General features: G+C 37.1%; 2 protein-coding genes across 6 annotated transcripts in view; both read right to left on the bottom strand.

The window, feature by feature from the left end:
• Positions 1–9336, bottom strand: part of CLEC1A (C-type lectin domain family 1, member A) — a 21421-nt gene extending 12085 nt beyond the window's left edge. The window contains exon 1 of the mRNA XM_008578069.1: positions 9095–9336. Within this exon, the coding sequence (XP_008576291.1) occupies positions 9095–9209 (115 nt within the window). The 5' untranslated portion in view covers positions 9210–9336. The remainder of the gene's footprint in view (positions 1–9094) is intronic.
• Positions 9337–13160: 3824 nt separating this feature from the next.
• Positions 13161–24638, bottom strand: CLEC7A (C-type lectin domain family 7, member A). 5 transcript variants are annotated; one of them, XM_008578064.1, is made up of 6 exons: positions 24520–24638; positions 22634–22729; positions 21479–21616; positions 20197–20348; positions 18037–18155; positions 13161–13938 (listed from the first exon to the last, which is right to left on the bottom strand). In XM_008578064.1, exons 1-6 carry the CDS (start codon positions 24608–24610, stop codon positions 13806–13808), a joined length of 729 nt encoding a protein of 242 aa, XP_008576286.1. In that variant the 5' UTR covers positions 24611–24638; the 3' UTR covers positions 13161–13805. The 5 variants fall into 5 exon arrangements, with proteins under 5 accessions (XP_008576286.1, XP_008576288.1, XP_008576287.1 ...); XM_008578066.1 differs by lacking the exon at positions 18037–18155; XM_008578065.1 differs by lacking the exon at positions 21479–21616.
• Between the last annotated feature and the right edge of the window lie 638 nt (positions 24639–25276).

Raw genomic sequence — 25276 nt, 5'->3', positions numbered from 1 at the left:
CCAGTCTGGACAACAGGCTTGAGGGGTCTGTGAGCTCCAGACCCAAACCTAGCTCTACAGGTTCTAAAACAGAAGGGTTAAAGAAACATAAATTTGTTTCTTTGTCTCAAGTTCCTCTACATAATACAATCTAAGCACAGAGATTTGTACTAAACATTATTTCCAAATGAGGAATAATAAATGGTAAAGATAGTATAGAAATATAAAATATTATTCCTATCCTCTGAAATGTACAATCTAGTAGGGAAAATAAGTTAAATTCACACAGTACACATATTGATGTATTTTAAATTGTGAATCTTCTCTCTTAATAATCATCTCTGTCATAAATAATTTGCATTACATTAAGAATAAAATCCAAATTACTTTTCACAGATTTCTGTTTTTAAAACTGGCAATTTTATTATGATACTTCCCAACTTAAAACTTCCAATAGCTTTGTTTCACTTAGAATAAAATCCTGTGATTGTTTTTCATCTAGACCCTACCTAGCTTTTTTATCTTTTTCCGAACTATTCTCCTTTCACTCAAATGCTCGCTCACAGCGGCCTTGTTTTATCCTTGCTCCAGTCGAGCTTGTCCCTGTCTTAGTTCCTCGCATTAGCTCTCTGTCTGCCTCTGTCTCTGTATTCATTAATGCTCAGATTGATTATTGGCAGGCTGCTTCCTGTTGCTCAGCTTGGAGTTTAAATGGAACATTCTTGGAAGAGGTCCACGGGGCCATCTCTAGTGTATCACTCACCCTGTAATATATGTGATTTCTTTTATAATAAAATTATTACATAATATTTTCATGATTTTTCTTCATTTTTGTGTGTCTCCTCCCTTCAAATGTGCACCCATTAAAACAAGGATCTTGTCTATCTTGCCCACCAGTGTATTGCCAGTACTGAAAATAGTATTTGGCACATAAGGACTGACTAGAATGTTTAAGTAAATGAAGAATGAAATTATGAAAAATTAATATTACCTAAACTATGTAAGTNGAATGACCTGAGGTATATGACTGGGAAGACCCCCAATGAGGTACAGGTGACATCTAGCACTATGATTAAAATGAAACAATAGAAGAGTGAAACCCTCAAACTCTGTGAATTACACACGGTTGAGAATTCAAGTCAGGTTCTGTCAGGAAAAATAGAGTAGTTTAGTCAGGCCTCCTCACCTCAGGTCCGGTTGGGGGTGGTGCAGCACATTCTTTGTAAACAAGTTGTGTTGGGGAGGAGTTAGTACACATGTGCACCTGGTACTTTTAGCCTGTTGCTATTCTTGTGTGTTCTTCAGTGTGTGAAGCAGCAGCTGGGCAGAGCTCACATGTAAAATTAGAGCATGTTTACTTTGCCAGCAGCTACTCAGTTTCTCTTTGGACTGCCTAGCTCTTAGACATGGGCAGGCTGAATAAAGCTTATTATTCCTTCACCCAAGGCCCCAAGGACCTTTTTCTTGTTACCTAGCTTGTAGACCTGTGTGTGAAGGGTTTGTGANAATGTTTAAGTAAATGAAGAATGAAATTATGAAAAATTAATATTACCTAAACTATGTAAGTTTTACAGAAGCACAAAATGCTATCTAAAGTTAAAATTTATTGGTTGGTCTTTAAAAATCTATTGATTACTGACTTTTTAGCAACATTTCTTTCAGCAGAGATGGGCTCAGCTAAATACATCACCAAGCCATACTGGTTTCTAAACACTGACTTCTGCGAGATTCTGTTTCATGAACAAATATGAGATATATTTGCTTCCTCTCCTGTTTCCTTCAATTAACTGGCCTATGTGGTTTCGTCTTAATTTTCCTGGAAATGGATGGTTTTCTCATTGCATTGATCATAAGAGTACTTTCTCATTAGTAGAACACAAAAGAAAAAGATCAGAAGCAGAATACAGCTTGAGCTAAATATTCTCTCCAAAACCCTAAATATTTTTAAAGTTCAAAATAGTCTAAGAAAATTAATCATATAAATGTTTCTAGACTCCAGAGGTACAAATGCATATGTGGACCCACTGCCATAGTGGTTTTATTTTTCCACATATCTCCCATTACTATTAAATATATTATATATCTTATTTCTTTTGGCTTGTATCTGCCTTACTCCAGTAGAAAGTAAGCTCCTTCTCAGAAGAGATGATTACCTATTAATCTACTCTTGTAGCCCAGCACCTAGAACAGCAGCTGAAATAAGCTCAATTAATGTTGAATGAATGAATGAATGAATGTCTATTACATATAAATATCTCTGTTACATGCCTGCCTACCTCTACTCAAACCTATTTATAGTAATGCACATGTAAAGGCATGAAATAAAAAACCTTGTTCCTTTTTATGATTAATATTTCCCTGGCCAAAATTCAAAATAAAAAGATAAAGGAAATGAAGACCTATAGGAATCAACCAAATTATTTATCCCTTTAAAAATCTACTTTCCCTTACATAATATTGAGGAAAAAAGAGGTGTTGATTTTCTGCCCAAAGGACCAGTAAAAGTGGACTTAAATTCTTATTGTGGAGTGAGAGCCTGGACTTTAGAGACTAGAACATTATCTAATAATAATTATATCCATTAAAAGAACAAATATGTAATCCTTACTGAGATTGCCTCTAAGACAGAAAAACAAGTGTAGTACATCTTTGGCTAAGGAATCAAAATTTAAAAAATTCCCTTCCAAGAAAGCATTCTTCCTTAATCAAACTTTCACATTTGGAAGCTTTTTTGCTCTCTTTCTTTCTCTCTTTCCCACCCTCTCTCCCTCTCTCACTTTCTCAATATTCACAGTCTTTCTCTGTCTTATCTAAAGACCAAGAGTGACACTATGCTCAGGAGTTTCTGCCGCAGATATGATCATTTCCCAGGAAACCAAGCTTTCATGATGGAAAGACAAAGAAGTTAAAGTTTCACTTTTTCTTTTTCTCTGATGCTAGTTTTCCCTCTAGGTGTTTTTCTTCTATCTGCGAATCTAATGTTCCTGAGCTTTATTCCAAGTGCTCCTAATCATACTGAGGTCTCTCTCTAGGGACCACCTCCACCCTAAAACAAGACAGATTTTCTCAAAAATAAGCTGCCTGGGAGGTGTCTGGGTTTGGCTTGGCTTTATTGTGGTTTTGTTTTTTGGAAGAAAACCCTTCTGCTGTTTCCTGAGGCATGTTTAGAGAGAGGTGTGGACAGGCCAAGGAATGATATAAACATCCCTAGGAATAATAAGATATATATAGGAAAAAGAAACAAAAAACACCTCTTTCCTGTATCTTCTTACTATAACCATACGATAAAAGGCTACAGTGCCAGGGTGAAGTTTTGAACACTAATTCCTTTGTAGTTATATGGAACTCTGTGGATGAAGAGAGTTGTCATTCTTGACCGGTTACTCATTATCAGGCATCAGAGAGGGAAAACTTTGGACTCCTCCAAGCCCAGGGCCTACAAGAAATTAAGCAGACATTACCAGAAATAGTCTATCGGAACACCTCCGAAATGCAAAGCGTCTTAAAAGATGAAAAAAAAAAAAAAAAGAGAGAGAGAGAGTTTAAATAATTTGCACAAGGCCATGTTGCAAACTAGGGGCAGAGGTTGGGTTAACTTGTCGTACTTTACACGACACTTTGTATGTACACTTCCTGTGAACCAGGAGTCAGGGACAAATGGAGACAACGCTCGTGAGACGTACATAATAATTCAGAAAAATCTTCTCTGATCCTTTAGATCACTGCACTTTTAATAGTTTTCAATAATGGGACATTGCTAGCCTGTATCTGACTTTTGGATATATTTTTAAGTTTAAATGTTTTCTTTTCAGCAACTTATCTTTATTTCCTTAATCACAACCTATGGCGCATAGTAAACCTCTTCATGCGGGTCTGAGTTTAGTGGTTTGAGGCTGCTTTTCTGTGTTTATGAAAATGGAGGTTTCCTTTCCCTTATGAATCTATTTCAAATACTTGCTGTTCTTATTTTTTTCTAAATGTAAATGCGTGTGATCCTTCCTATTAAGAGAATATATAAACATCTAAGAACATATGTTTTCAGGTCACAGTAATTGGAAACTCAATTATATTTTTGAGTAATGTTTAGGTTTGTCAATTTTATATCCCAACCAGTGAATTTCATTTACTGAAATATAGTTCAAAAACAATATTACCATTAATGATAATTGCTAAAATCCCTTGAGTTACTAAGATAAATTCCTTATGTAAATTATCTCATCTATGCTCACCATCACCCTCTAAGGTAGATATTATTATCCCATCTTACAGTTACTTACTCAGCAATACACAACTACTGCCAATAATACTACTGAGTGTGTTATATATACTGTTGTATTTCATTGGAAGTTCCCCAAAATTGTTCAAGAGGGCCACTATTTTTAAATCCTGCTTGTATGAGAAAATTAAATTATCAAGGAGTTATTTAACTCGTAGTGTTACGTAGCTAGTACGTAATGGAACGCAAAGTGCTACCCAACCACAGTGATTTCAGAGCTGAACGTTTTTGATCATTTTCCTATCCTCTCAACAAATCTCACATTAATATTGCCCCTTATATGGCAGTCTCATTTGGAGTAATAGGAAGACCCCAATGTTTTCGCACTTGCAACTTTTCACTTCTATATTGTAACAACCATCTTAAAGCATACATTTTCCACTCTACCAGAAAGAGGAACTTTCTAAAGTGTAAATGTACAACATGTGGATTGGGGCTAAACATTCTGAGCTACATACATACTTGGGAATTATTGACCTAGTAATTAAACAAATGAGTAAATAAATAAAGTACTTAATTGTCCTTTTCTCTTCTTTAAGGAGAAAAGTTTCCCAAAGTCTACCCCTTTTCAGTCAAAATTTTTTAACATGCTGTATCCGTCTCCTCATAAGAGCATCCCATCTTACTGTTTAGCCTCGTCTTCCCAATCTCCCTCATATCCCTTATCCCTTTGAGGACTTACCATTCCTCAGGTCAGTGGTTAGACTCTGCTAATGAATCCCCAAATTATCTTATACTGATCTAAATTCTAGTCAAAAATTAGCACCTCATCTTTTCCCTCTGAGCAATTGTCTTTTTTAGTTTTACTCCTTCATACATTGTGTCTCTGAGATGTGCACCAAGCTAGTTCTAGCCTTTCTGCTTTTCTCCTTGCGCTTTCAATCTACAATTGAGATAAAATCTCCAACACCTTAAAAAAGAATTTTCAAAAGCCCTCACTCAGCCCTGTGGTACCTCAACAGTAACCCTTTATATCTTCAAAAAAGAAAAGAAAATGACAAATTGTTTATTTTACTACTTAACCATCAGTTCCTTTTCAAACCACTGCTATAAAAATAACCGATAATCTATTGTACTCCTTACCTCTAAAACAGTAAATTGTTTTTAGTCTTCCTCTTACTTAAACTCTCTGCAGCATTTATTGTTTTATTTTTTGAAACAATTGATTATACATATTTGTGGGGCACAAAGTTGAATATTAGTACCTATGTACAATACATGTTGATCAAATCAGGATAATTAGTATATTAATCATTATACAAAGTAATCATTCTTTGTGTCTATTAACCAATTTCTCACTGACCCTTCTCCACCTCCCCCTTTGCCACCAATAGTAACTACGGTTCTCTCCTTTTGAAAGTTCAACATATTACTGTGATCGTTCTTTCCTTACTTACTTCCTTACTTTACTCACTTACTTACTTACTTACTTACTTACTTACTTACTTACTTACTTACTATCTATTTTCTAGCTCCCACTTATGAGTGAGGACCTGCAGCGTTTCCCTTTCTGTGCCTGGCTCACTTCACTCAACATAATTTTCTCCAAGCTCATCCATGTTGCTGCGAATGGCAGAATTTCATTCTTTTTTATGGCTGAGTAGTAAATTCACTAGTCATTACCACCGACTTTACATTACTCTTCAATCCGTTGTTTCTCATATATTTCCAAATGCATCACCCTCCTCTTACAGATGCCTCAAATTGAAATTGAGTTCATTGCCTTTCTATCTTTCCTACAGTTTCGAGCTCAGTTATGGCAGCACCATCCACGTGAAGTCTAGTCAACCTCGACAGAACCTCGTCAACCTGCAATCGATCTCTCTTTCCTTGTCTTCTCACATGCGACCAGTCACAAGTTCTTCAAGCTCTCCCTCCTTAACGCCTGCTGTGTTTTCTTTCTGTTGCTCATTCTCACCACACTACCTCAGTTCACGTTCTTTTAATCTTGTGCCTCGACTAGTGATAAAACTGGGTGTCAGCTCATCTAAGTCCATGCTCCTCACTGCAGCCTGGTGGTCTTCAAAAACGTAAAACTGGTTATGTTTCTCCCTTTATAAATACCATATTGACCTCATTTTAACTACTGAGTAGAGTTAAAATACCTCAGTACGGCACGAAAGACCTTCCTTATTTTACCGGGCTTACCCCTTGCTAACCTTTCCCCCCATACATATTGCTTGTAGTTCTCTAAAAACACACTTACATGAGACCTCGACGGCTTTCCTCTCATGCGTCTCTCTGCCTGTAGTGTCCCCAGTGCCTCAAACACCCACACTCCCGACTCCATATCATGTGGAACATCTTAAAATCAACTCAACTCAATATTCGCTCCCCCTCTCCATCCTCTCTTGATCTCCTCTACGCTGTAAGGTAGAAATGACCGAGCTCTCACGTGTCCTATGCACATGCTCTCGCCATAGCACGTTATCATACTCACAGCTTATGTGAGAATTTTGAGAGACCTCGTTTCCTCGTAAACAGGGGTCATATCATGTTTGACATTATGTCCTCAGTACTTTGCAATATGTGTGGTATATTACATGAGCCCAAACATAAGGAAGTGGGAAATGTGTGTGAGACTGTTGGCTTTCGTTTTTACTTTCTATGTTTTCAATTGTTTGGCATTTTAAACATAAATATAATTGTTTTATTGAGAAAATGGAAATCTAGAAAATAAATGAATGTATATAGCTTAATTTTATTAATTTTAAAGAAAAAATAAAAATTGCCCGCCCATAATTGTGCCAGAGCATTAGGCTGAACCTGAATTCTCCATGTTGCCAAAAATGTCTCAGCGTGATTTCTGCTGTGTTATTTTTAACAGCAAAGGTACATCAGACATATTTACCTAAGATATAAGTGGACGTCTATGGTGACATTCCTCTAAATATTTGAATTGTCTCAAAAAGATGAAAGCAAGCGTTATACAGGTAGAGCAAGATAACTCTTTCCAGATGTTTGCTTCCAAGACACTACTTTGTACACTCCACTCCTACTGTTTCAATTTCCATCTTGCTCTGCTTCCCTTTCCACCCTCCAGCCTCAGCAGAACTTATTTGTACGTGCTGTTCCTGACTATGCTGATCACTAATCTTTGGGTGAGAATTCTTGGCTCCAGTCAAAGGTGAAAAATGAAGTTATGCACAAGCCACTAAAAACAACAGCCCTAAAAGCTGACTTCACAAGATTTGTTACAGGAAAACAATTTGCATCCTATTACACATATTCTGTGGCTACAGAGACTGACATCCTGACTGTTGTTATTTAGTTTTATGTCAAGGAAGCTGGACATCCCCAATGTCCCCTAACAGCCTTATTGGGTAGTTCAGTTAAAAAGAAAAAGCCATATCAGTGGGTCACAGGTGAAGGATCACTCAATAAGTGGAAAGTAAATGGAAAGGTTTAGTAGGAGAACAAAATAAAAACTAAAAGTTATTTGATAAAGGAGAAAAGGAAGAAAACAGTGGAAAATGTGTATCTAGATTTACAGAGGTGAAGAAAATCTGGATGTGGTCAGAAGAGAAAAGATATATTAAGATACAGGCACGGAATGAATATCTCTCTGACGTGGACTGACAAAAAATGTTAAGCAGAACACTTTAGGAATTCTCAAGGAAAGGAATATAAAAAGGAAACACATTTTTGGAGTGTCTATGGTATATAGTAAGTACTTTACAGAATTTATCACTCTTAGTATTCATAGCCATCATAAGGGATGTTTTCTTACTCCTATTTAATATTAGTTCAAATTAATATGAATTAATATGCATAAAGTGCTTTAGAACAATGCCAGGCACATAATAAGCACTATAAAGATGTTTACTATCATTAATATTTTACAAATGGAGAACCTAACCACAGAATACTTAAGTAACTTGTCTAAGATTGCACAGATAATTACTGGCATACCACATACTAGAACCTAGAACTAGTTTTGTATGTGTTCCCTTGTGAGGTCTTTTCACTAGAACTCAAGTCACATTTCTGCTTTATATTGCCTGGCTGGCCCAATAATAGTCTTCTCTGTATATGTGAGTTATGGAACAGAATGGAATTGAAAAAAAAAATTACTATGTCGCAGAGTGAATAATTGGAAATAAGATTATGAAATAGAACCTAAAAACAACTAAAATTAAATATTTTCATAATTTGATTTAATCTCCTCAATATTCTGAGATTAACAGAGCAAAAGAATGGCATGTAATTAAACCTTAGGCCACTACATAAGTTATTGAATCATAGAATTTCTGAGCTGAAGGGACCTTAGAAGGCATTTGCTTTAATCATCCTTCACTTCACAGATGATAAAACCAAACACTTGATGTTAACATGACTCTCCCAAGGTCTCACAACTCCAAGATGCAGAATCCTTATAACAAAATACCAGGATTAATTTGTCCATTTGGAAATCTTCCTCTAATTCCATGAGTTAAAAATTGTCAAAAAGATAGCTTTTAGAAATCGAAATTTTCAAATTAGATCACAGATGATAAATAAAATAATGCTTGATTTAGCTTCCATGGGAAGGTAGGAAGGTGAATTTCACTTTTGTACGCTATACCTACCCGGAAGAAGCAGCACACCCTCAACCTCAAGCCACTGTGCTAGCAAGAAAAACCCAGTAAAACAAACATCTGTGTATATACTGAGTTTAAATTGTCACGTGTTTGTATAGGTGACATGTAAGTTGTGGAAAGTGCACAGGTGCATGGCACTGTCAATCATGAAAACATTTCTCTCTTTCCCCCGCTTTCTATGTTCTTCCTAGAAGAGGAACACATTTTCCATGCCTTTCTCAAGGGCTCTGCTCTGTTTGGACTCGAAGAGACAGCCTACCTGTGTGCCTGGGCTCTGGCCTCTGTGTTGTGGTGGAGGCTCGGGAATGCAGGCTCATGGTGGTGTCCCAATCATCATCCAGAATGTCCCTTGTACTGCTGTACTTGGCCTGCATCGGGATTCCTGCAGGAGTGGGAGTAAGACGTGCTCAGATTGCCCCACGCCGCCTGGCTACTGTGAGACAGCTCAGGAAGCGAGACACTGAGAGGCATTGCTGCGTTCTCTCCAGGCAAGCAGCAGGGGAAGCCTCTGACTCCAGTTCCTGCCTGGAGAGGCCCAGCCCCTCTCCTGTGAGCTATGCGCTTGTCCTCTGAATGCCAAACTGGTCAGGCAGAGGGGAAATCACATGTGCTTTCTTTTTGGGCAGTCTCTGTCTGAACAGTTATTAGAAGGGCCGTCCTTCTGAGATCTCTTTTCTGTATCTGCTTGCACTCCTCCTGTGAGTACAGTATGAAGGCGGCGAGACCTCACAGTAGCATCGTGGTTCCTTCAGACTCTGAAGGACAAAAATCAGTCAGGGGGGCACATATCACTCAGTTTCTTATCCACCATACACTCACTGAGTCACTTAGATTAAGTCTCACCTCTTTGCACCTTCATGAAAAGAGAAAAGACTATAGGATCCAGCTCCTTCTTTTTCCAAGGACATAGAGTAAAGCATCATATGCATGGAATGTCAGCACAAGAGTCCTCTTGAGATCATCTAATCAATTCTACTTTTTCATTTTACAAAAAGAGAAATTGAAGCCCAGCTAGGTGAAGTGATTGAGCCAAAGTCATACAGCTGCTTAGTGACAGAGTTAGCTTTAAAAGTGCTCTCCTGTTGGCACTTCAATGATCTTTCTTCTTATAGTATCTGTACTTGATTAGACATTTTATAGCACATTGGTACTTAATAATTATGGGGAATTACTCATTTTACTGGGAGTCAGGACTTTCAGAGCTATTACTAACCACCATGTAGCTTTGGAAGACCAATTAACCTTTTGTGAAGTAAAAAGAGGCATGAACACTCTTTCATAAGGGCCTTAATCCCATTCACAAGGGAGGATCCACCTCTGAAACGCCAGTCTCTCAACACTACCATGCTGGAACAACTGAATTTTGGAGGGAGCACATTCAAATCATAGCAAGGTGGTTATTCCTAACCACCTTGTGGCTTTGGAAAAGCAAATAACAATTTGTGCTTAAAATTCCTAAACTGAGAAGGAAAGAGGAGATTGTTTTAGACAATGTTCAAAAATTCTTTCTGAATCAGTACTTTTCTAGATGTTGGGTGATAACTGGGCCAAATCAAGCATGATAAATATAAAGGAGTATGGAAAATGCTTGAGTTGGGGCAGCCAGACCCCATAAGGGATCTATCAGGAAGTAGACATCGCAGATTCACAAGTGTTTCAAGTTGTGTTTTGTGCATCAGATTATTCTAAATGAAAGAAACCTAAAGTGACCTTCCTCTTGCATAGTGTCTTATAAAAAGTGAGAAATCAAAACTTATTTTAGCATTGGTTGAATATTAGAGAGGAGCATCGGAGAGAAGGCAGTAAAAATTTTGAAGGTGGTGGTAAGTGAAGCACATATGAGAATGAAGCAGAAAGATACATTATTAAAAACTATGACAGCTGGGGTCAGAAAAAATGCACTTAGGAGAGGCCTCTAATTATGATTCTAATGAAATAGCAATTATTATTTCCCAAACTTCAGTTATTCACATGAATTCTTGATAAATTTTTATAAACAACCTACATTAACATTTAAACTACTTTTCCTTAAGTACTTACTTGTTCAACAACAAGAACATTTTTTGAGCATTTACTATATGGCAGGTCCTAGTCTCAGAGTCTTGGATATGTTGGCGTAAAACGAAGCTCTCGGTCCTTTTAGAGTCTATGTTCTACGGAGAAAGGCAGTGATGATAAGTAAGGAAATAGTAGAGTGTGTTAGATTATAATAAGTGTTATGGCAAATATATAGAAGGTAAGGGATACTAAGAATGTAGAAGGAGGGTTGGTAATCTTAAATGAGTTAATCAGAGTAAGCCCCATTAAGAAGGTGATAGATCAGGTAAGAATCACTCCAGTGAAGGGGACGGGAGTCACAAAGATCCTGAGGGGAAAGCAGGCCAGGTGTGGTGGGGAAACAACAGAGAAGCAGCATCCTGATGGTAACCAGAGGAGAGAAGTGGATTAGCTCAAAGAAGGAAAGACAGCCGGCGTACGGAGGGAGGGTTGACAGACAGTTACAAAGGTATTTCATTTTTTGTTTTCTTTTATTTTTACCTTGAGACATATGAGAAGTCGATGAGAGTTTCAAGCAGAGCACTGCCATGATTTGATTTAAATTTAACAGACTTACTCTGCTCTGTTTGGAAACGGACTGGAGAGGGATCAGGGTGAATGCCCAGAGCCTACTTCAGAAACTGCTGCCATAAGCAGGCCAGTGAGGATGGTGGTCCTTCAGGAGGCGAGCGCTTCCTCTAGTATGACCATTACTCATCTTGAATTTACCCAATAGTCAGCATCAACTAGCAGCTACGTTCTTTTTTCTGCCTCTTGGAAAAGTACGGATGTTTCTGGTTCATTAACGTGTGAGTTTCCACGCAGGCCACAATATAAACGTGTGTCAGTAGGGCAGGTATAGTACTCCTTGGACACTCTGGAGCAATCTAACTGGACACCATCGTTTTTGTCATGCTAGTGCCTTTACCTCCACATCATGGGTTATTATTGTTGCCTAGCCTGTCTGTTCTGTATTAGTAGAGCTTGATTTTCAGCACCCAGAATCGTTTTCCTTGATTGTCATGATTTTGTGGACTCATCCACCCCATCCTGGGAACCCAGGCGGAATCAATCAAACCAAAAACAAAATTAAAATACTCAGCATCTCTTTAAAACCCCATCCTGTGCTTTAATCAGCTACTTAAACCATTAATCATACTCCTCATACTTTCAGCCTGAATTGTCTCTGCCCGCTCTACATGTTTTGTTTTGTATTTTTCAGATAGTGACAACACAAATTTGTATATTAAAAGGCAACGGTAAAGGGCATAAAAATTCCTGTGTTCCTCTCATAGATTTCTTAAATCCTTAAGATCTCAAACTCATGATGCGACACAGAACTGTCTACTACACGTACCCCCTCCTCAGTACCAAATCTATCATCAAAATTGTGATAGCGATTGTTATACACAGGCACATAATTTGGAGGCCAAAGTTTCCTGGATAATCGTTTTTTATTGAGATGAAATTTGCGTAACATAAAATTAACCATTTTAAAGTGAACAATTAAGTGAACTTGGCACAATTCCTGTTTACATATTAATCAACATGAGAGAGCTGTAAATGCCTCCCCAATAAGATAGAAATTTTCATTGAAAATGAGAAGCCTAAGTGGGAAAGTTTAAAAGAAAATGAGACAAATCATATGAGGAAACAGTTACATTCCAATAATACCTTTTTGTAGTGATTAGTCAGAAGTTGGTAAAAATTGGAAAACAGTACATCATAAAAATAATAAAACGTACTTTGCATTACAAAACGTTAATACTTGTGCCAATGAGATTGGTTACTTTTTTATATTTCTTATCAGATTTTATTTGTTGATTGGTAGTATTTAAAAAGCAGAAAGTGGGCCGGCCCGTTGGCGCACTGGATAGTGCGCTGCTTACGAAGCGCGGCGGCGCTCCCGCCCGAGGGTTCGGATCCCACATACAGACTGGTCGCTCACTGGCTGAGCGAGGCGCGGTGGCAACACTGAGGGTTGCGATCCATTGCCGGACAAGGAAAAAGACAAAAGACAAAAAAAAAAAATCATACGTTGGTGGACATTAATAGAACTTGGCTGTACCTGCTGTATGAAAAGACATTTTCAAAGATGACTATGTAAAATCTTTTTACAAATCAGTTTTAACAAATGAACATTTGCATTCAATTGTGATAATAAACACTAACTGCAAGCCCCAAGTAAGCAAAATGTTATTACCCCAGAAAAGAATTTTTCTTCTCATTAGTAATTATGTATTTTTAAAAATTACAGTTATTACTGGATCTTGAATTCTGTCTGTGAGAGCAGTTTCCCTATAATTTCACATTATACGGAATTTTATGTCAGAAATATGGCAGAGATAGTCTCTGGGTTATTCAATTGAAGGGAAAATGTCTAAGTTGCTATTTTTTGATGATGATCATCATAATCATGGTCATATTGGTAAAAATAATAAAATAACTATGATTACAGTGAAGATTTTTTTTCCTATTTCTTCATTTAGAGATTCAGAAGTAGATTTTGCCTTCTGCTCATGTCTGATTGCTACAAGTTGAGGAACAAGTCACAGAAACACAGTGTGTACTCCAGTGACACTTTTTGAGAACAAAAACAACTCTAGTAGAACCACAAATTAAAATTCCCATGAAGCACCAAGGACTTATAGCTTATCCCAGGTAAATACCAAGTCAATGGTAGAATAAAAATTCCTGCTTAGCTGCCCTGATTTCGTGTCTACAGCTCCATTAACTAAAACATAACACTGGCCGACGTGTAGACAAACACAGAAATCACAGCTTCTTCATCCTGTTTCTCAGCTAGGATTAGTTTGCTGAGCTCTCTTAACAGGTTCAGCACTTATTTTGACCTCAAGTATCACTCTTTTCTGTTTTGTTTTCTGTTCTCCTTACTGTCTCACATGCTTCTCGCTCCTCCTGCATCGTCTGCCTTACACTGACAGCTTCTTCTCACAAATGCTGTAGGAGGACACATTACAGAGCTGGTCAAAAATGATCGACACGTGAATCCATGCACAATTGTGAGACGAGTTCTCCTGGGTAGCTGTGCTTCTGATTTGAAACCTGTTAAAATAAAAGACAGTCAGGTAATTAGAACAAACATAAGAAATACTCTCTCGACAGGATGCTGAAATAAATTGCTAAGGATATTAGCAAAAAGAGCTGTGAAGTGTCTATATTATCGGAAAAGGAATCTTGAATTTAGATGGTATTGATTCTTGGCGGTAAAAGAATAGTCTCCATTTATCGAGGCAGGAAAATGATTCATTTTTTTTTTCAAGAAATAATACCAGTTGCATAAAATTAAATAAAGCCCCTGAAGAGAAAGAAAAACCATTTAATACTCAATAGAAAGTTCTCATCTTTCAGCCTATTACCTAGATATTTACTTATTGAGTGAAGCAACAGTTTAGTGAAATTACTACTTGGTATATTTAGTGAGCAGACCAAGCAGAAGAATTAATGCTGAAAGGAATCTAAAACTAAGTGAAGAGTTACAAATGCCAAGGCCATTCAAAAGCAGGGCAAATAACCTTGCATATCTTAATGCATCGTGAAGGCATAATTATACTACAGTATAATGATGGGCAGTTATGATAATTACTGTGGGTAAATGGAAGCATGACCCTGTATTTGCTCTTCCATGTGCTGAAGAGCAGCGCTAATAAGTCAAGCTTTAAGAACATCACTGAGCCTCCATGCAAAAGATATATTGTGATGCTCTTCCTCCTGAGTGTCTATCTCTTGTTCTTCTCCCAGAGGAGTGCTAGCATTATGCTGTAGAAATGACTAAGACTAAGATCAACTACTTTAATCCAGGCCTCAGGGAGAACTCAAATCAGCATTTTTCTCCAAAAATGTTTCTTAACATCCAGATGGTTCTTTGTGTATGGACATAGCTAGATTAAGTTACTGCCACCCAGGAAACCAAGGAGTCATTTGGGCCCACACTTGTGATTACAGAAAGAATCCTCTAGTCATATGTTTAAAATAGCCAAAGAAAACTCATGACAAACAAACGCTACAGAAAAGTATATAATATGTTTTGTGGATTGTTAAGGAATCTACTGTGCTTGGGCTAGTAGAGGTAAAATAGTTAAGTGGTGCTGCGATTAAAATGTGATCACACTCAGTGGTTTGTACCATTCACACCCAATGGTGCCTCCGAGAAGCAAATGAAAAGCCACTCTGTAAACTTCTAATTAATTCTACAAACATTTTAAGATACCATGTTAAATGCACTATCAAAAATAACCAGGCTTATAACAAAACAAATGAATACAAATAAAAATAAGGGAAAAATATAATATATATAAACAGATACATATGAGTATAAGACATTGGAATTATCAGACACAGATGTTAAAACTATGTTTAGTGTATTCTAGGAGTTAAAAGGCAATATCGAGAATGTTGGAAGAAAATTAGGAATTAAAAATGGTGACAGGGTATATCTGAGAAAGAACCAAGCTGAAATTATAGAACTGAAAAATTTAATAAAAAAAATTGAAAAACTTAATGGAAGCTTTTAGCGGTACGTGAATGGGAAGACATATGAGAAGTAAATACACAGATAAAAGCAAAAAGACACAAAAGGATAAAAAATATAGGAAAAAACAAAAGTATAATAATATAAGGTGTTATAAATTGGAGTATAATGGATGTAACTGGAATCACAAAAAAAGAAAGATAGATGGGGAGAAAGTGAAATTTGAAGCAAGCATATTTTACCTTCAAACAGATGACCTCTCACAAATAACAATAAAAAGTGGAAAACAGCAGAACAATATTTTTGAATTTCTGAGAGAATAAAACCACAAGCTTCTAATCCTATACTAAATAAATATATTTTTCAGAAAAGTTGAAATGGTAATTTTAAATAAACAGAGAATTCAACTGTAATAGAGTTACCCTGAAGAAATATTGAAGAATATTCTTCAGCCTGAAGAAAAATGATTCAAAATGCAAGGTAGGAGAGACAGAAAGAAATAAGCCACAATAAAAACCATAAATACGTGGGCAAATCTAAATGAACATGCCTCCGTAAATCTGTATACATCTAGTGTTTTCAAGGGCTATGGTATTGCATCCAAGGTGCCATCAATCGTAAGGTATACCATTCATATGATCTAATACTGTGAAATAAAATTCATCCAAGATGGGGATGATACAAGATCCTGCAGAAGCTGGAAAACAAAGGGCTATTCTGATGCAGTAGTAAATGAGAAATAGAACTGCCCAATAGAGAAAACTAGGAGCCATGCATGTCTCCATCTCTCCGCCAGGTGGAATTGAGAGGAAAAAAGCTTATATCCCCTGAGAAGTTGAACCACTAGCTGCTACTCATACAGTTCGTGCACCTTAATCCATCATACCAGTGTACCCCAAAACAATCCAAGTGCAGTATTTAACTTAAAATAGCCTCTGGTTTGTGGAGCTCCTCTCCGACTGGCAGAGACAAATGGTAACCCTTCTCGACAGAGCTCAACTTCAGTCCAGGTGTACAGTGATTATACAAGGCCATCAACTGTAAGACATATACCACTTTTACATATATTCAAGTGCAGGAAAATATGTGTCAGCATTAAAATGCATAAGTATAGTAACATATAAACTGAGGAGGGAGTAAACAGAGTAAAAGAATGTTCTAGGATGTTTATATAGGTCGGGAAGAACAAAACAATGCCAGTTAATGTCAGACTTTTATGAGTGAAGAATACGTGTTGTGATCTCTTGAGTAACTATTAAAAGATTAATAAAACAGTAAACTCCAAATTAATAGAAGAAAATATTGAAAAGTAAAAAGTATTGATTTAATTCAAAAGTTAGAATGCAAGAAAAAAAAACATTGAATGGGAAGACATAGCAATTCTAAATCTATATATTCCTATATCATATTGAATAAATATGGCTTCAACATATCAAATAAAATGTGAACAGAACTACAAGTGGAATCACAGTGGAATATTTTAATACTATTCTCTTAGTATAGGAAGTACATGAAAATCAGAACTGCAATCACAAGAAGTACATTCTCTGATCACAGTGGAACTGATCCTGAAACCTAAAACAAAGGGATAACTAAAGAAACACTGTGTTTGTAAATTAAGAAATACATTTTTAAATAACTCACAAAACAACTCACAATGGAAATCAGAAAGTATTTTGAACTGAATAAGAATGAAAATACATTAAATTATAGCCTTACATGCACATACTTGAGAAAAAGAAAGGCTGAAATTCCTGAGTCAAGCATCCAATACAAGAAGTTAGAGACAGAAAAGCCACTTTAACACAAAGAAATTGAATGGAAGGAAGTAGTAAAGATGAAAATGAAAATTAAAAGAAATAGTAAAACCAGAGAGTCAACAAAGTCAAAAGTTGTTTTCCTTAAAAGACTAAATTGAACAATACGCCTACTGAGACTGATGAAAAAACAAGGAGAGAAACACACATACACACCAATAATAGGAACCTAAAAGGGGGATGTAATTTTGCATTCTGCAGATATTAAAAAGAAAACGAATAACAATTGCAATGAGAAAGGCTTCAAAATACAAGAAAGAATATTCGTGTAAATGTAAAATGTGTTTAGAATAACTATAAAACGTGAGACATGGTTGCTTTTTAACTGGATAATAGTATGTGCCACACGTTAACTATGTGCAAGACACTGTGCCGAGTGACTTTACTCTCATACCCTTTGTCTCAAAACTCTAAGAGGCAGGTACACTTTCTATTCTCATTTCTGTGTAAGGAAAGTGGGAATTAGAGAAGTAAAGTGACTTGTTCATTGTCACATAATCAGCGAGTGGGTTAATCACAACCTCAAGCTGGGGCCTGACTTTAGAGCCCATGCTCTGAACCACAGTGACAGTGAGTGACTGCTCCTTGAACGGACGACTTCAGATGGATGCTGTAGATGCCCTCCTGCAAAGAAAGCCAAGGAAACGCCTGTGTTGACAGCCCCGAGGGCCTCTCCACTCCTGACTCTAAAGTCCTCCTCCAGCCTCTTCTTTTTCCCTAGCTCACTCTCTCTCCCCCTCACCGTGCATCTTTCTCTCTTTCTCATATATGGCCAGCAAATCAGGTTCCTAACTGCTCAACATGCTTTTTTCTCTCTGAGAAAGAGGGTGAAGCTTTGTCTCTCTAGATACTCACAACTTAGAAGAGACTGTTGATCCATCCTCCCAGAGCCATGGTCCTTCAGTCTGAGGGTGAGAAAGCCCTATCCAAAATGAATTATCTGGTTGGGAAGACACTTGCCTTCCTATAAATTCCTGTGGTGAGACAGAAATACAATCACGTGTGGCAGGGAGGGGGCGGGGAGGGGGCGGGGGTGGAGAGAGAGACTATTACTACAGACATGGAGAAAATCCAACTGATTGAATCACTTTGGTAAAGGATGTGTAAGCTAATGACAACCTACAAAGAGCTGCCAATTCTTGAGTGTCATTGAATGTCTCACAGACATATTTCATTTCTCTGGATTCACTGTCATTTATCTTTCCAGTAAAGAACAAATTCACGGGCTGGCCCGGTGGCCCACTGGAGAGTGCGCCGCTTGGCAGCGCGGCAGCGCTCCCACCGAGGGTTCGGATCCCATGTGGAGACCGGTTCCCGCTCACTGGCTGAGCATGGTGTGGGCGCAACACCGAGGGTTGCGATCCCGTTACCGGTCAGTAAAAAAAACAAAAAAAAGGAAAAAAAAAAAAAAAAGAGCAAATTCACGATGTCCACATTGTACTGCGTCAACCCTCGGTGTTGCGCCCACACCATGCTCAGCCAGTGAGCGGGAACCGGTCTCCACATGGGATCCGAACCCTCGGTGGGAGCGCTGCCGCGCTGCCAAGCGGCTGAGGGTGAGAAAGCCCTATCCAAAATGAATTATCTGGTTGGGAAGACACTTGCATCCCGTTACCGGTCAGTAAAAAAGACAAAAAAAAGGAAAAAAAAAAAAAAAAAGAGCAAATTCACGATGTCCACATTGTACTGCGTCCATCCAACTCTACCTGACAAAATCTAAGGATGCCAGGCCCCCAAGGCAATTTTCATGGATTATAGGCCACTATTTTCTCCTGAAAATAAAAATGTATATTAATACTACCTTTGTCAGGAAATGCTTCTCTGAGTTGATGACAACTTAATAATAATTTAGTTCTACTGAATGTCTTCTGAATAAGTATTCTAGAGTTCAATGAAGACATTTGAATTGTTGACAAGCACAGGACAACCTACTGTTGATTACGGGCTGCTCTAGAAGTCAGACAGACTTCTATACCAATTTTCATCCTTTGCCATATATCTAATTTAATTTGCTTTAATGTGAACTACAACTATTGGGTAAGATATTACAGAAACAAAGAGTACAAGTAATAAAAGTAGATGTAGCAGTTTCGGATTAGTTTAGATTTACAGTGTAGAATGTTTCCTGACTATTAATCTTTTCTCATATTTCATCTGAGTTCTACATTTTATTCTATTGTAAGTCCCATTTTTTCTGTAACATTTATGTCAACAAGAATCTCTCTAAACTCCAATAGCATTAGTTGCAAATACATATGTTTGACTTTTAACAGCTGCTGAGTTACTTCTTTTTTCTTAGTAAGTTATATGAACCCTGAAACAGCAAGTTGACTTTTTTTTTTTTTTTTTTCCTTTTTGTCTTTTTCCGTGTCCGGCAACGGATCGCAACCCTCAGTGTTGCGCCTGTACCGGAGCGGGACCGGCATCGGGATCGCAACCCTCGGCGTTGCTCCCGTGCCTCGCTCAGCCAGTGAGCGGGAACCGGTCTGTATGTGGGATCCGAACCCTCGGCGGGAGCACCACTGCGCTTCCCAAGCGGCGCACTATAGCAGTACGCCACCGGGCCGGCCCAGCAAGTTGACTTTTTAAGCCTCTTTGCATTCTCCAGTATCTTGCAAAGGGTAAATAATTTATAAATGAATATTATCATTGCTACTATTTTTCTTGATAATCATAATGATGAGAGAGAATTTTCTATTTTACTCAACCAAATTTAAAAATTGAAATACAAACCCACAAAACCGAGTAGTGGCATGATTATTATAGTCATGCAAATATGAAGCATTTTTTAAATAATTTGTTTTAAAGTAGAACATGGTTATTTCTAAAATTAATTTATTGAAAATAAGAACATGTATACTTTACATGCTTAATGAATACTGTTATTACAATTATGGAGAACATTAAAAATGACTTTCTCTTAGGGAAAACTGTCAAATTGTCCTTACCTGAAATCTCCCTCTATTTTCCTGCACAATATAGACTACAAATAATTATAATTGATGCTATGCTTACCAATTCTTTCAAGCTGTCTATCTTCAGGAGATTAGAGCCCAGCTGAGAGCATCGTCTTTTGCTACTATTCCAGGAATCTAGTGATGTGCTAAATAGATAACAGCTCTTCTCGTGTGTGATCCAATTAGGGGGACAAGGGCTAGAAAGAACTCCTGGAAATAAAAAAAAAAATAAGTACCATGAGGTTGATAGCATACTAATTCACTCTTTTACTACATTCACCATCCACCTTAAGGACACAACAAATAATCAATGAGTTGCCCTTCATATATTTTATTTTCAATTCAAACTATAGAGAGATGATTTTAGAGAAAAGAATACATTAAAATCTTTCTATTCATTGAAAATTAAAAAATGAATTGGGTAACTTTAAACAGTGTTCCAGACAGCCAGTGTTCTTTCTTTTTTGACTTGTCTTTCATTCCTCCAAATTCAGCCCAGAACTCCCTTTCTCCATGATAACTCCCTAAGATAAATTCACTCAAAATCAATCATTGAGGGACACAGTAATTTCATATTATTTATTTTACGGTGGGGTCTGTTTCAGAATGTGAATTTCAAAATGAGAAATATAAGGGCAGTTATCCACATTACAGAGCGTCTCTGTCATATATTATTAGCTACTTCATAAAAATAGTGAGAAGATGTGGGTCCAGAGATGGAAAATTGAAGCAAAAATACTGTCATAGTCAATTATGATGCAATTAGAAGTAATGGCAAGAGTATATAAAATTGTAATGAAACCCATGAAATCGTATGATTAATGACAAATTTAACCAGAGTTTTCAGGAATATATATATACCTTAGGTCTAGCACTTTTGTGTGTTTTTAATTTAGCTTCTTAATTCTTGGCAACATTTTCCCTTCATTTTCTTTTCCTGTCATTTTTTTCTTTCTAATGTCCTATTTCTTATTTTAACTATATCACTTTAAAAATGTCAATTCCATAAGGGAAGAGAACACCTTTCTTTCCTTTGTATCAAATTATATGATCTTCTGCAGGTCTAAGCACACAGCTAGTGATAAATCGGTTACTTATTTAAAAAAAGAATTAAGTCCAACTTAGTTTCAGCCAAGTGGATGGCATGTTTATAATATCACTTTATTGAATATATGGCAGGGACACATTATACTAAAATAACAGTGATAAGTATGCTTGTCTTAAATACACAATTACATTAGACCTAAGCATACTTTCTTCACCCCCCGTCCCAGGCCTTAGCACCAAGAATTAACCCTTTTGAATTAATGATTCTATTAAGCCTTTAACTCTGCCCTTGCCTGTGGTATTGAGAGCCTTGGTAGGAGCCACAATCTCTTCTAGAGATGATTGTGTGGGTTGACTCTGGTTCTTTTTATTTCTTGATGGAAAGTTTTCATTCTTCAATGGGTTGTTCCCTGAATTGGATCTCCAAATAGCTTCATAAACCAAGAGCAATAATAGTGACAGAAAAAAAAGAGTCATTTTGCTAGCTTTAAAAATTAAAATCCCCAAACCCATATGTTATTGAAATATAAAGGGATACATTCGTGAGTAATGATAAATACATGATGCATTGCTGATGAAGAGCTAGAGATGATAGGTAGATAATGCATAGATAAATAGACAGATTGATACATAAAAGAGGTGGAAAGAAGTAACTTCAATGAAGGAAATGTAGTGGTAAAGGGAAAAAGAAGCAGGTAAAGAAGAGAGAGAGTGAGAAAGGCAGCAGGAGGCAAATGGCATAGAGTCAGCTGGAGCCATGATAGGTTTGAAATAGCAATAATTCTTCCATTATTTAAAAAATGAAATGTCTTTGAGGACCTACCCAGTACCTATAACATGGAATGTACTTGATAAAAATTTTGACTTATTAAAGGAACGTCATGAAGACGCTCTGAAAGCACAATATTACTTTATTGACAACAGAAGGCATGAGATATAACATCTAAGAAAAGGTTTTATTTATCACAAAATATCTACTTAGTACTTAGTAAATGCCTCAGGAAATTCTTGGTATATTCAAAGGAGTTTATATTAAATATCAGATATAAAACAATTTCTTTAAATCATGAGACTCATAAAAATAACTAATAGTCCCTTTAGTGAATTTATTTTGTTAGGAAGATTGGACCATATTGTCCTTCCTTCTGCTCCACAGGTTTCCTTCCATTAATTTATCCTTCAAATTTTACAGCTTTGAAACCAGTTATTCAAGGAAGAGAGTAGAGCATGCAGTTAAGACTATGAGTTTTTTAGATGATCGCCTAAATTTCTAATCATGATCCCACTACTAACTAGCTTAGGTCCCTTATGAGTAAAATAGGGATTAATAGCACCAATTCAATAGAGTTAATGTACAAATTAAATGATATTATGCATGTGAAGCCCTTAAAAGAGCATCTGGCACATGCTATCGGTTGCTTCTGTTAGTCTCCCCCACAAATACTCACTCTTGGTACCCAGGACCACAGCTATCACCAGGATCACCAAGCACAAGACGCCCAAAATCACAGCAATGAGACGCCAAGGAAAAGTAGCACAAGTTCCTGAGGGTCCAGAGGGAGCAGAAAATGAACAAAGAGGATGATGGGTTATGGACACTTTAATTCTCCAGTTCATCAAAATCTGGAAAATTCTAAAGTGAGTCATTGATCACCAGTGTCTAGACAACCTAGTCGTCCAGGCTGAGACTGAGTTTTTCTCCACCTTTAGAATGAATACCTCTTCTTCAGTTGCTGGGACTGTAATTTCAGTACACTGCCTTGGTATCTGTACACTCCTAATTTCAGTTCCTTATTAACGCCTATTAATAAGCTCTTGAAACTACTAGGATCTCTGAACTCCACTCATTCTGAGAACTTAATGTAGGGGAAATAGCACTGATTACTAAGGAAAACCTTCCTTTTTTCATTTATTTGTGCATGATGTAAGTATGGCAAATTACTTCCTCTGTTTTTTAAATTTGTGTGTGTGTATGTGTCTGTGTGCGTGTGCATGTGCGTGTGCGTGCGTGTGTGTGTGTGTGTGTGTGTGTGTGTGAAATTAGGGTGATAGTACCTCAAAGGATTATTGTGGGAATTAAAAGAGCTAACACATGTAATAAAAGCACCTAGCTTAGAGACTGCTGGCACATTGTAGGCTTGTGGTTACAAGACCCTGCTTGTCCACACACACACATAAACACATGCCTCTCCACCTCTTGCCTCATCCAGTTTTTCCACTCTTCCCCTACAGGTTACCCAAGAAAAGAATTGCATAAGTGGAAAGAGGAAAATAATTGTGCAATGTGAATAACCAGAAAGCAGAAGAGAGCAAATGCTGGTGTTAAACCCCGTGATTCATCTCTCTCTCGAAGATAGCAGGGAAGTGATTTTTGTATTAACATTACCACACCACGAACATATCTCTGCTTTTCACTGAGAATAAACAGTAAGAGCATTTCGTAGAAGGGACAAATAAAAGAATCATTGAGGAGACTAAATCACCCATTCTATGAAGAAAGACATTCTTTAATGCCCTTCTCCATATTTTATTTCTTTTACATTTTAAGACTCATGCCTCACTAATGGAATCTTTCTGTCTAAAATATGTTTTTCTTCACCAGAATACCAAGAATGCCTTTTTGTTTAAAAAAATGCAAATCAATCTCTTACCACAAAAAAGCATATCACGCTCAGGATTCTAAACCCTATGACTTGTTTGGCCTTTATTACAAAATTAGAAAGTTGCTGGGGTTTTTTAGTTTTTCTTTCTTTCTTTCTTTTCTTTCTTTCTTCCTTCCTTCCTTCCTTCCTTCCTTCCTTCCTTCCTTCCTTCCTTCCTTCCTTCCTTCCTTCCTTCCTTCCTTCCTTCCTTCCTTCTTTCTTTCTTTCTTTCTTTTTGTCACCTGTCATCCATCTTTTCACCCTTCTCTTTCTTTCTTTTCTCCTTGTTCATATCACTTCTATAAGTTTCCTTGACATTCATCTTACAATCTACTCCTTCCTGTCAAACAAGCAACAAGTCACTCCTATAGAAATTCCTTTATCTTTGTATGTCATCACACTTATTACCAATCCCTCATGGAAGAAGTGTTTCTTTCTATAAAACAGAGAAATTGTATTTTCTGTTATCATACATAATTAATTTAAATGCTAATAATTAGTCACTGAATAGTTTCCATGAAAAAAAAGCCTTAGTGCACATTTAAATTATCTTCATTAACTTCTGGAAACATTAAAAATATATCAATAAAGGCTTAACAAATCACAAGTTTCTCAGATTTTTTTCACTTAAGTGTTTTTTTTTTTTGATGAGAATGAGAGTGCTGAATGCAGAAAGAAAGAAAAAAAAATACCTTTCTTTGAGCCCACAGGTCTCCTGGAATTGAAGTCCAGTTGAGTGTATCCATCTTCATCCAATTGTTCTAAGTCAGAACGATACGCCATTGCTCTCTGGAGTCCCTGAGTAGCCACAGCATTGGAGAGCTCTCTCCGCTCTCCTCCTGAGGTGACTGCCTGTGGACAGAAGAGGATCTATGAGTCAAATCATGTGGGATGGGCATTTACTGAAGTTTAACAAGTCGAGCTTAAGTAGTCCAACCAGATACCCAAAAGCAGGAAATAAAAACTACGCTGTGGTAATTTCCCATTTGTACCTTTAGATCCTGTTTCTGAGACAACTGACTCTTAGGAAAGGTAAAAGACAGCACAATAGATGGGTGTTTGTTTCAGGCCAAATAAAAGAAAAAAGCATAGATTAGTGTCTTATGATGCCTTCCCTGTTCTCACAGCTTAATTTGACATCATTAATTGACTTGGCCTATGCAAACTGTTAAACAGTTTAGGTACCTTGAGTTCACCATCACTTTGTAATAATTATACATTCATGTGTTTATTCATGTACTTGTTCAACATTGGTTGAATGCCCACCTTTCCAATTGGCAGGAGCTGGGATACAAGGAAAAATGATACCTGTGAAGGAAGCTCACTGCCTAATAGAGGAAACCTATACATAGGAGTATGAAAAATGCCAAATGGAGGTTCACTTATAACAAGAGAGAAAACAAATGTCTTTGGGATTCATCAGAGATTAATAAAGCCAAGTAGTTGTTT

This window comes from Galeopterus variegatus, unplaced genomic scaffold (genome assembly GCF_000696425.1).
Source record: "Galeopterus variegatus unplaced genomic scaffold, G_variegatus-3.0.2 Scaffold1626, whole genome shotgun sequence".
In the NCBI taxonomy this organism is placed as follows: Eukaryota; Metazoa; Chordata; class Mammalia; order Dermoptera; family Cynocephalidae; genus Galeopterus; species Galeopterus variegatus.
Note: the sequence above shows the minus strand (reverse complement) of the source record. Positions and strands in the feature narration are given on the sequence as shown.